This window comes from Rhinoderma darwinii, chromosome 2, assembly GCF_050947455.1.
Source record: "Rhinoderma darwinii isolate aRhiDar2 chromosome 2, aRhiDar2.hap1, whole genome shotgun sequence".
Lineage (NCBI taxonomy): Eukaryota > Metazoa > Chordata > Amphibia > Anura > Rhinodermatidae > Rhinoderma > Rhinoderma darwinii.
This window is the reverse complement of record NC_134688.1, coordinates 73,535,928-73,547,716: the sequence shown is the minus strand read 5'-3', so window position 1 is coordinate 73,547,716 and position 11,789 is coordinate 73,535,928. Positions and strand designations below refer to the sequence as shown.

General features: G+C 45.9%; 1 protein-coding gene across 1 annotated transcript in view; it reads left to right on the top strand.

Annotated features, from left to right (window-relative positions):
- The first annotated feature begins 6,590 nt into the window (after positions 1–6,590).
- Positions 6,591–11,789, top strand: part of FOXO1 (forkhead box O1) — a 61,524-nt gene continuing 56,325 nt past the window's right edge. Inside the window, exon 1 of the mRNA XM_075851749.1 lies at positions 6,591–7,525. Coding sequence (XP_075707864.1) covers positions 6,962–7,525 — 564 coding nt within the window. The 5' untranslated portion in view covers positions 6,591–6,961. The remainder of the gene's footprint in view (positions 7,526–11,789) is intronic.

Below are 11,789 nucleotides of genomic sequence, written 5' to 3'. Positions count from 1 at the left end.
TACCCTCAAAATCCCCAACTCCTTTCATGTGTCCCTCCTGAAACCTGTGGTGCTGAACCTCTACAGTAAGACTCCTAGTCCTGCAGTTGCTCCCAGCGGTTCCTCCGATGTGTTCGATGTAAAGGAGATCCTGGACTGCAAGAGGATAGGAGGAAGGACTCTCTATATAGTGGATTGGAGAGGGTTTGGTCATGAGGAGAGGTACACAGAACCAGAAGGGAATCTTGATGCCCCTACCCTCATTAATAAATTCTTCTCTCGCGTAAGAGGGGGAGTAAGGGGGGGGGGGTATGGCCGCGGTCGAAGACCGCAGACCCCTCTCATCCTGCTGACGTTATCCTCGCCGGAGACGCCAGCACATGCGGCCATCCTGTCATGCAGTGACCACTAAGGTGCGGGTGCGGGCTCATTCCTGGGCCTTAAAGGGCCAGTACGCGCACATGTTAAGAATTAACTAATTACTACCAGATCACCCTGGACTATAAAAGGAGCCCTGCCCTTTCACTCCTTGCCTGAGCGTTGTTTGTATTCCTGTTAGTCTTGCAAATGGTCATATCCTGCTCCCCCTACCTCACCGGTCAGGTGACAGGTCAGGTGACTGGACTGGTCCACTCCCGGGCTGGCATCGACACCAGTGAGAATGCCGCCGAAAGACTCCTGCCTTCTTCTGACGATGAGTGAAAGCAGAGCGGAGAGTGGCAGCAGTAGGGCCGGCTACCTCTTATAAGGGGGTTGTGTTGCGCTACCTACAGTGGGGCTATCTACAGGGAGGCTGTGTCTGGCACTATATACAGGGGGCCGTATTGTGCTATCTACAGGGGGCTGTATCTGGAGCTATCTACAGGGGGGCTATGTGTGGAGCTATCTACAGGGGGTTGTATCTCGAGTTATCTACAGGGGGACTGGGTCTGGCGCTATCTACAGGGGGGCTGTATCTGGAGCTATCTACAGGGGGGCTATGTGTGAGCTATCTACAGGGGGGCTGTATATGGAGCTATGTACAGGGGGCTGTGTCTGGCGCTATGTACAGGGGGGCTGTGTGGAGCAATCTACAGGGGGGCTGTGTCTGGCGCTATGTACATGGGGGCTGTGTGTGGCGCTATCTACAGGGGGGCTGTGTGTGGAGCTATCTACAGGGGGGCTGTGTGTGGAGCTATCTACGGGGGGCTGTGTGTGGCGCTATCTACAGGGGGGGCTGTGTGTCGAGCTATGTACAGGGGGGCTGTGTGTGGAGCTATCTACAGGGGGGCTGTGTCTGGCGCTATGTACAGGGGGGCTTATCTGGAGCTATCTACAGGGGGGCTGTGTCTGGCGCGATCTACAGGGGGCTGTGTGTGGAGCTATCTACAGGGGGGCTGTGTGTGGAGCTATCTACAGGGGAGCTGTGTGTGGGGCTATCTACGGGGGGCTGTGTGTGGCACTATCTACAGGGGGGCTGTGTCTGGCGCTATGTACAGGGGCCTGTGTCTGGTGTTATGTACAGGGGGCTGTGTGTGGAGCAATCTACAGGGGGGCTGTGTGTGGCACTATCTACAGGGGGGCTGTATCTGGAGCTTTGTACAGGGGGGCTGTGTGTGGAGCAATCTACAGGGGGGCTGTTTGTGGAGCGATCTACAAGGAGCTATGTGTGGAGCTATCTACAGGGGGGCTGTGTCTGGCGCTATGTACAGGGGGGGCTGTGTGTGGAGCAATCTACAGGGGGCTGTGTGTGGAGCTAGCTAAAGGGGGGCTGTGTGTGGAGCTATCTACAGGGGGGCTGTGTCTGGCGCTATGTACAGGGGGGCCATGTGTGGAGCAATCTACAGGGGGGCTCTGGTGGATGATTTTTCCATTGACCGGTAGCAGAGTTACACAACTGGAAAAAAAAATCCCCATCATGTAACTCTGCTACCTGTCAATTGAAAAGTCATCAACCACAGGGTCTCCCTCTTGACTTTCATTGTTCTCAGCCTTTTGGTTTGTCCTGCAGCTGCCGCCGTGATGAGCAAATGTTATACCCAAGATAGCAAAAGTAACATAAAGATGACATAACAGGATCCATAATATCTGTGATATCCAGACAGTCTAGAGATCCGCAGTGAGAATGTGCGCGTGTTATTTGCAGAAGGATCTGGCCGTGATTTGATGTGTTGATGCGGGATATGGGGCGTGGTTAGGGGGCGTGGCTTAAAATGTCCCTCTTTTCAGAATTCAATATGTATATAGCATAAGGACAGAAGTGTACAGACCATATTGTACTTCATAGTGTATGTCTGAGGTGAAAGCAGGTGGGAAAAAAAAGGCAGGAATATGGAGGCAGAGGGGGCTGCTGGAAGATGTGTGAGCTGGGAGAGGAGGTATTTATCAGAGTGCTATCAGATATTTTATAAAACCAACTTTAGATACTTAAGGTAGAGTAGAGTAGAGAGATGTGTCTGATATGCTAAATCCAAGATGTCAAATGCAAAAGACAACTGTGCTACAAAAGGACATTTGGTTTTCCTGATTGGCTGGCTGTTTAGGTGCATGATGGGAACTATGGGCAGATTGAATATTGCATACAGTACTGGCAAACATCACACACGGTAAGACACGCCCTAGCAACTGCCAGAATCAGGAAGTGTGAGAAAATAGATGTGGACGGTTTCACAAGAAAAAAAGCTGCAAAAACTGTACTTTGAAGTGAAAAAAATTGCTAGGAGTAATGGATTCACATAGAGGGACATAATAGCAGTTGAAATAAAAAAAAAATTGCGAAAGTTTATCTATGCTTTATTTTGAGGGTATTCACATCCTAATTTGAGGAAGGGTTTAGAAATTACAGCTCTTTAATATGTAACTGCCTCTTTTTCAAGGGACCAAAGGTAATGGACAATTATCTCAAAAGCTATTTAATGGGCTGCATGGGCTATTCCCTGGTTAATCCATCATCAATTAGGCAGGTAAAAGGTCTGTGTCACGTAGGGTGCGTGGACCCACTGGGCCGTACCGCCTTAACGGTATAGCAGCTGGCCAACAGGACACAGGTCAAAGTCTATAGTTCGTATAGTTGTACCTGTGGTAGCTTCAGACAGTAGCAAGGCAGGCTCGGATGGGACTTGGGCAGCAGGCAAGCGCCAGATGTGGTGTAACAGGACAGGCGTGATATACAGCACAGCACGACTCCAACTCAATATGGCACTTGACCAGGATAGCACGGGATACAGGTTACAGGTAGCAGGAACGGGATACACTGGGAACTGGAAGACACTAGGAGACCGTTTGCAGAGACAAACTAGGGTAATGACAACAACACTCAGGCAAAGCAGGAAGGGGCTGGGCCCTTCTTATAGTCCAGAGTTCTTATGGGCTAATTTGGCACTTTAACTCAGGTGCACGCTCTGACCCTTTAAGAGCGGGCACGAGCGTGCGCGCGCACCCTATGGGACCTGGCCGAGTGAAGCGGAAGTGAGCGATGGCGTCTCCTGAGGAGATGTGGGCCAGCACTCACTGATCCATGGCTGCGGCCGTCAGGAGGTGAGTAAACCTCACGGCTCGCGACCATGGGCATTACAGTCTGGAGTTGATTCCAGGTGTGACATTTGCATTTGGAAGCTGTTGCTGTGAACCCACAACATGAGGTCAAAGGAACTCTCAATGCAAGTGAAACAGACCATCGTTAGGCTGAAAAAAATGAAGAAATCCATCATAGAGATGGCACAAATGTTAGGAGTGGCCAAATCAACAGTTTGTTACATTCTTGAAAAAAAAAAAAGAGCGCACTGGTGATCTCGTGAACTCCAAAAGGCCTGAACGTCCATGGAAGACAACAGTGGTGGATTATCGCAGAATCCTTTCCCTGGTAAAGAAAAACCCCTTCACAACATCTACCCAAGAACACTCTCCTGGAAGTAGGTGTATCTGTATCTAAGTCTACCATAAAGAGAAGACTTCATGAGAGCAAATACAGAGGGTTCACCACAAGGTGCAAACCATTAATCAGCCTCAAAAATAGAACGGCCAGATTAGACTTTGCCAAACAACATGTAAAGAAGCCGCCCAGTTCTGGAACAGCAAGAAACTAAGATCAACCGGTACCAGAATGATGGGAGGAAGAAAGTATGGAGAGTGCTTGGAACGGCTCATGATCCAAAGCACACCTCATCCTCTGTAAAACATGGTGGAGGCAGTGGGATGGCATGGGCATGCATGGCTACCAAAGGTACTGAGTCACTAGTGTTTATTGATAATGTGACTGAAGACAGAAGCAGCCGGATGAATTCTGAAGTGTTCAGGGATTTACTTTCTGCTCAGATTCAACCAAATGCAGCAAGGTTGATTGGACGTCGCTTCACCGTCCAGATGGACAATGACCAAAAACATACTGCGAAAGCAACCCAGGAGTTTATAAGGCAAAGAAGTGGAATATTCTGCAATGGGCCAGTCAATCACCAGATCTCAACCCGATCGAGCTGCATTTCACTTGCCTAAGACAAAACTTGAAGGGGTTATCCGGGGACCAAAAAATTGCATTGCAATAATATATTTATGTGAAACTAAGTAACTTACTAATATACTTTAATTTAAAATTCTGTACTAAATGGTGCAGTTTAAACTTCGTGAATTGTTCCCGGAAGTGCTGGAGCTTTTCTAATAATGATGACGCTCCGACACAGCCCCACGTGACTAAGCTCTTGCTTCATGTGCTGTACGTGAACATGATCGCAAGGGGTTGTCACATTGCTTGAGTCCTGAGCAGAACATCAGCTAGCGCTTTGCTCGGGACTCCAGCACTGCTCCCAAAGTCCATATTTGGTCAATTCAGGGATTTTCTATCGCTGGAGTCCCCGAGCAGAGCATAAGCTGATGCTCTGCCTGGGGACTCCAGCACTTCTGCCAACGTCACTGTTAGGCTGGGTTCACACGACCTATTTTCAGGCGTAAACGAGGCGTATTATGCCTCGTTTTACGCCTGAAAATAGGGCTACAATACGTCGGCAAACATCTGCCCATTCATTTGAATGGGTTTGCCGACGTATTGTGCAGACGACCTGTAATTTACGCGTCGTCGTTTGACAGCTGTCAAACGACGACGCGTAAATGGACTGCCTCGGCAAAGAAGTGCAGGGCACTTCTTTGCCACGTAATTTGAGCTGTTCTTCATTGAACTCAATGAAGCACAGCTCAAGATTTACGAGCGTCTCAGACGGCTCGCAAAATGCGAGGAGGAGCATTTACGTGTGAAACGAGGCAGCTGTTAACAGTCTGTCTTTTCACACGTAACTGCCTCTCATCGTGTGAACATACCCTTATGGTCCATATATGGACCGTGACGTCGGCAGCAGTACTGGAGACCCCGAACAAAGCATCAGCTGATGCTCTGCCCGAGAACTACAGCTGTAGGAGGACCCCAGGGCTGTCTGAACATATTTCCTGTTGTTAGGGCATACTGAGGTACGTCCTAACAACTGCCTGTGTACGATCAGTAACAGGCTATTGTACTGGCATAAAGATCTATGCCCGCACATTACAGTTACAAAATCAAAATGATAAATCCCTTTATGGGATTAAAAAAAAAAGTTAAATGAATGTAAAAAAAATTAATGATAAATAAATAAAAAGTAAAAAAAATACACAGAAACACACATTTTTTATAATAAATAAACTTTTTAAAATATAAGTCCCAAAACATGAAATAATATAGACATATTTGGTATCGCCACGACCGTAACAACCTGTACAACAAATGTATAACATTATTTATGATGATCGGTGTATGGTGTAAAAAAAATATATATTAAAACTGCTGCGGAACTGCTTTTTTTCTGCATTTTTGCCAAAATGAAAATGTAAAGAAATTAAACGATAATGTATTTGTACCAAAAAATGGTACCTACATAAAGTACAACTCGTCCCGCAAAAAACAAAGTCTCATACAACTACGTCGTACAAAAAAATAAAAGAGTTATGAGCGTCTGGATGCAAAGAGGGGAAATGTAAAAAAATTGCTCTGTCCTCAAGGCTAAAATTGGCCGTGTCCTTAAGGGGTTAATAAAGATGGTGGTGGCCAATTTTCTCTCCACTAGTCTTAATTTTTTTTAAGCAGTTGTCTCCAGTAGTTGCGATTTATAATATCATAAAAACCTCCATACTTTACACTGCAGGCTGCATTAAGAGAACTGGGAATGGGGCAATATAGAAGTAAAGTTTATGTATCCTATGATGTGTTAGTCATGGCTGCATCTTCTACAAATAGGATTATGTTCTGTGACTGGCAGCTGCAGCACGACGCTGGAGAGTTGTTGTTGTGATCACGGGTAACACGCGTGTTCATACTCTACAACAGGGCCGCGTTATCTACAGGGGTCATTCCCCTCTCTGCTCCTTGAATAGCTCCGGCTGTTTGTGGCGAGTGTTGCAGACACGTTGCATGCAAGGGACATAAACAAACCACACTTCTCATCGTCCCGCACAGAACCATAATAATAACAAGGGATCGGCTATTAACCCCTTTCACGTTGGAGTCAAGCTAAAGAAGCCAATCACAGACGCCCATCAACAAGCAAGGGAAGACGAGGACAGGGTTAATCAAGTGACGTCGTCCTCTCGTCTCCGCCCACTCAGCGGCACAGCTAGGTGAAGGCAGGAGACACGGAAAAGTTCGGAGACTGGGGAGGAGACAGCGATACAACGCTGTGATTGGGCACTGTTCTGTCAGGGAAAACCCGCCCACCCTCTTCCTTCTTTGTAGAAGTGGGAGGGGCCGGCTTGTGACGGTAGTTTCCAGTAAACTGAAGCTTGTTGCCGGGGGGCAGGTTGGACATTCAACAGGCGGCTGCCGAGGAGTGAACAGCTAAGGTGTAGCCGGAGTGTGCGGCAGCAGAGTGTGAAGTGACGCAGCGAGCGAGTGACGCAGATTTCCTCCCCACGCAGCGCCGCGCTCATGAAGTGACAAACTTTTGCGGCAAAGTTATTGCGTAGTCCTGGGACTCACTGCCGAGTCATGGCTGAAGCCCCGCAGCCCCCTTCGCCCCCGGTGGTGGAGATAGACCCGGATTTTGAGCCTTTATCCCGGCCAAGGTCTTGTACTTGGCCGCTACCTCGTCCTGAGTTTAACCCCAGCAATTCAGCCAACTCGTCCCCGGCCCCTTCCCTGCAGCCTGAGCCCGCAGCCGGCAATGTGGACTTTATGAGCCTGCTGGAGGAGAGCGAGGACTATGACCCAGCCGTGTGCGGGGACTTCCAGTGCCAGGACGTCCTCCAACTGCAGCAACATCCCCACACCCAGCAACAGCACCCCCAGCCCGGTGCGCTCCATGCACCCCCTAGTTTGCCAGCCCTGTCCCCAGCGTCCTCCCCGTCCCCCCTGGGAGCCCAGCAGCCCCGCAAGAGCAGCTCCTCCCGCCGCAACGCCTGGGGCAACCTGTCCTACGCCGACCTGATCAGCCAGGCTATAGAGAGTTCCCCGGAGAAGAGGCTGACACTATCCCAGATATACGACTGGATGGTCAAGAGTGTCCCCTACTTCAAGGACAAGGGGGACAGCAATAGCTCGGCGGGCTGGAAGGTGAGAACACTTTTTCTTCCTGTCGTAGATCTGTTCACATACTTGAATACGATGATTGTCCTGTCTGTGGCATCCGATTGGATTAGAGATCGTTTATCTGACGGGGCTCATAACTTCTCAAACCTCCGTTGTGTGATTGTGACTTCAGTCTCCAGTCATTGTGCTCCTGTATACTCAGTAAATGATCAATGGTGTACCGGGGCCTCATTTATCAAAACTCTTTGTTGCCCATAGCAACCAATCGGTGCTCAGCTATCATTTTTTTAGTAGTTCAAGCAATGAAACCTGATCTTTGATTGGTTGCTATGGGCAATAAGGGCAATTGTAGTGATAAGACCGTTTTGATAAAGGCCACTAATTGCATAATTAGGATTGACACTGTCCAAGGGCCAATTAAGTTTATATCGCTGAGTGACGCTTCCATAACGTTATTTATCGCTATCAATACATACTATTTCACGCGTGCTTTGACCTCAGCCATCCAGTTGGGGAACTCCTGGCTGTCAGCGCATGCTGGGAGTTGTAGTTTCCCACCAGTTGATGAGTCCTTGAATATAATCCGACTATAAATCAGTGCTCCTGAATGTAGCGGTTGGAGACTATTTCCTCCAGCTCTGACACTTGACACAATATCTAGAGTGTAACCAGCACTTGAGTGTCAGATTACCGCATGATGTTCTCTAGTGATCACCTACTGCAAGGTGTCCGTGCCATCAGGTAACCCAACTCCTTGTAGTAAACCTGCAGCGCCACTTCCTGACAAACATCATTGGATGGGACACTAGGGACCACGTCTGTGCAGTATTGGACTCGGGACTGATTAGAGGAGCTATCCACACGATGATCCTGAATTTAATATAATAGGTCTCAGAGGCGTTGCTTTGGATATGTATGCTACACCCTCACTGCTGTATACTGTTTATACTGAGTATAGTGTATGCCATGCTATCACTGCTGTATACTGTTTATACTGAGTATAGTGTATGCCATGCTATCACTGCTGTATACTGTTTATACTGAGTATAGTGTATGCCATGCTATCACTGCTGTATACTGTTTATACTGAGTATAGTGTATGCCATGCTATCACTGCTGTATACTGTTTATACTGAGTATAGTGTATGCCATGCTATCACTGCTGTATACGGTTTATACTGAGTATAGTGTATGCCATGCTATCACTGCTGTATACTGAGTATAGTGTATGCCATGCTATCACTGCTGTATACTGTTTATACTGAGTATAGTGTATGCCATGCTATCACTGCTGTATACTGTTTATACTGAGTATAGTGTATGCCATGCTATCACTGCTGTATACTGTTTATACTGAGTATAGTGTATGCCATGCTATCACTGCTGTATACTGAGTATAGTGTATGCCATGCTATCACTGCTGTATACTGAGTATAGTGTATGCCATGCTATCACTGCTGTATACTGAGTATAGTGTATTCCATGCTATCACTGCTGTATATTGTTTATACTGAGTATAGTGTATGCCATGCTCTCACTGCTGTATATTGTTTATACTGAGTATAGTGTATGCCATGCTCTCACTGCTGTATACTGAGTATAGTGTATTCCATGCTATCACTGCTGTATACTGTTTATACTGAGTATAGTGTATGCCATGCTATCACTGCTGTATACTGTTTATACTGAGTATAGTGTATGCCATGCTATCACTGCTGTATACTGAGTATAGTGTATGCCACGCTATCACTGCTGTATACTGAGTATAGTGTATGCCATGCTATCACTGCTGTATACTGTTTATACTGAGTATAGTGTATGCCATGCTATCACTGCTGTATACTGTTTATACTGAGTATAGTGTATGCCATGCTATCACTGCTGTATACTGTTTATACTGAGTATAGTGTATGCCATGCTATCACTGCTGTATACTGTTTATACTGAGTATAGTGTATGCCATGCTATCACTGCTGTATACTGTTTATACTGAGTATAGTGTATGCCATGCTATCACTGCTGTATACTGTTTATACTGAGTATAGTGTATGCCATGCTATCACTGCTGTATACTGTTTATACTGAGTATAGTGTATGCCATGCTATCACTGCTGTATACTGTTTATACTGAGTATAGTGTATGCCATGCTATCACTGCTGTATACTGTTTATACTGAGTATAGTGTATGCCATGCTATCACTGCTGTATACTGTTTATACTGAGTATAGTGTATGCCATGCTATCACTGCTGTATACTGTTTATACTGAGTATAGTGTATGCCATGCTATCACTGCTGTATACTGTTTATACGGAGTATAGTGTATGCCATGCTATCACTGCTGTATACTGTTTATACGGAGTATAGTGTATGCCATGCTATCACTGCTGTATACTGTTTATACGGAGTATAGTGTATGCCATGCTATCACTGCTGTATACTGTTTATACTGAGTATAGTGTATGCCATGCTATCACTGCTGTATACTGTTTATACTGAGTATAGTGTATGCCATGCTATCACTGCTGTATACTGTTTATACTGAGTATAGTGTATGCCATGCTATCACTGCTGTATATTGTTTATACTGAGTATAGTGTATGCCATGCTCTCACTGCTGTATACTGAGTATAGTGTATGCCATGCTATCACTGCTGTATACTGTTTATACTGAGTATAGTGTATGCCATGCTATCACTGCTGTATACTGTTTATACTGAGTATAGTGTATGCCATGCTATCACTGCTGTATACTGTTTATACTGAGTATAGTGTATGCCATGCTATCACTGCTGTATACTGTTTATACTGAGTATAGTGTATGCCATGCTATCACTGCTGTATACTGTTTATACTGAGTATAGTGTATGCCATGCTATCACTGCTGTATACTGTTTATACTGAGTATAGTGTATGCCATGCTATCACTGCTGTATACTGTTTATACTGAGTATAGTGTATGCCATGCTATCACTGCTGTATACTGTTTATACTGAGTATAGTGTATGCCATGCTATCACTGCTGTATACTGTTTATACTGAGTATAGTGTATGCCATGCTATCACTGCTGTATACTGTTTATACTGAGTATAGTGTATGCCATGCTATCACTGCTGTATACTGTTTATACTGAGTATAGTGTATGCCATGCTATCACTGCTGTATACTGAGTATAGTGTATGCCATGCTCTCACTGCTGTATACTGAGTATAGTGTATTCCATGCTATCACTGCTGTATACTGTTTATACTGAGTATAGTGTATGCCATGCTATCACTGCTGTATACTGTTTATACTGAGTATAGTGTATGCCATGCTATCACTGCTGTATACTGAGTATAGTGTATGCCACGCTATCACTGCTGTATACTGAGTATAGTGTATGCCATGCTATCACTGCTGTATACTGTTTATACTGAGTATAGTGTATGCCATGCTATCACTGCTGTATACTGTTTATACTGAGTATAGTGTATGCCATGCTATCACTGCTGTATACTGTTTATACTGAGTATAGTGTATGCCATGCTATCACTGCTGTATACTGTTTATACTGAGTATAGTGTATGCCATGCTATCACTGCTGTATACTGTTTATACTGAGTATAGTGTATGCCATGCTCTCACTGCTATGGAGAGGACTTGTATGTATTATGTGCTATAGAGCGATATTCGTTGTAAGTGCGGCTTCATCTGACTGCCGTTGGATTGTATGACCGGGTCTTAGAGCTGTAGATAGTACGAATAGTGTTTTCTGTAGAGCGTACTTCTAGTGGGTTTTATACGTGATGTATGCTTGCTACTATAGAGATTATTTATGGAGGGTTGTGTATATGGCATGCTTTCCCTCGGGATACTACGTATAGTGGGTAGTGTGTGTGGCATGCTCGCTCTCCTAGGGATAGTACATATAGTTGTATGAATGGCATTCTCTCAGCTATGAATAGTACATATAGTGGGATGTATGTATGACGTGCTCTCTGTGTATAGTGGGATGTATGTATGACGTGCTCTCTGCTATTGATAGTGGGTTGTGTGTATGACGTGCTCTCTGTTCTCTACGGATAGAACCTGTGGTGGGTTGGATGGCATGCTCTGTGTATAGTGGGATGTGTGTAGGACATGCTCTCTGTGTATAGTGGGATGTGTGTAGGACATGCTCTCTGTGTGTAGTGGGATGTGTGTAGGACATGCTCTCTGTGTGTAGTGGGACGTGTGTAGGACATGCTCTCCTGTGTGTAGTGGGACGTGTGTAGGACATGCTCTCCTGTGTGTAGTGGGACGTGT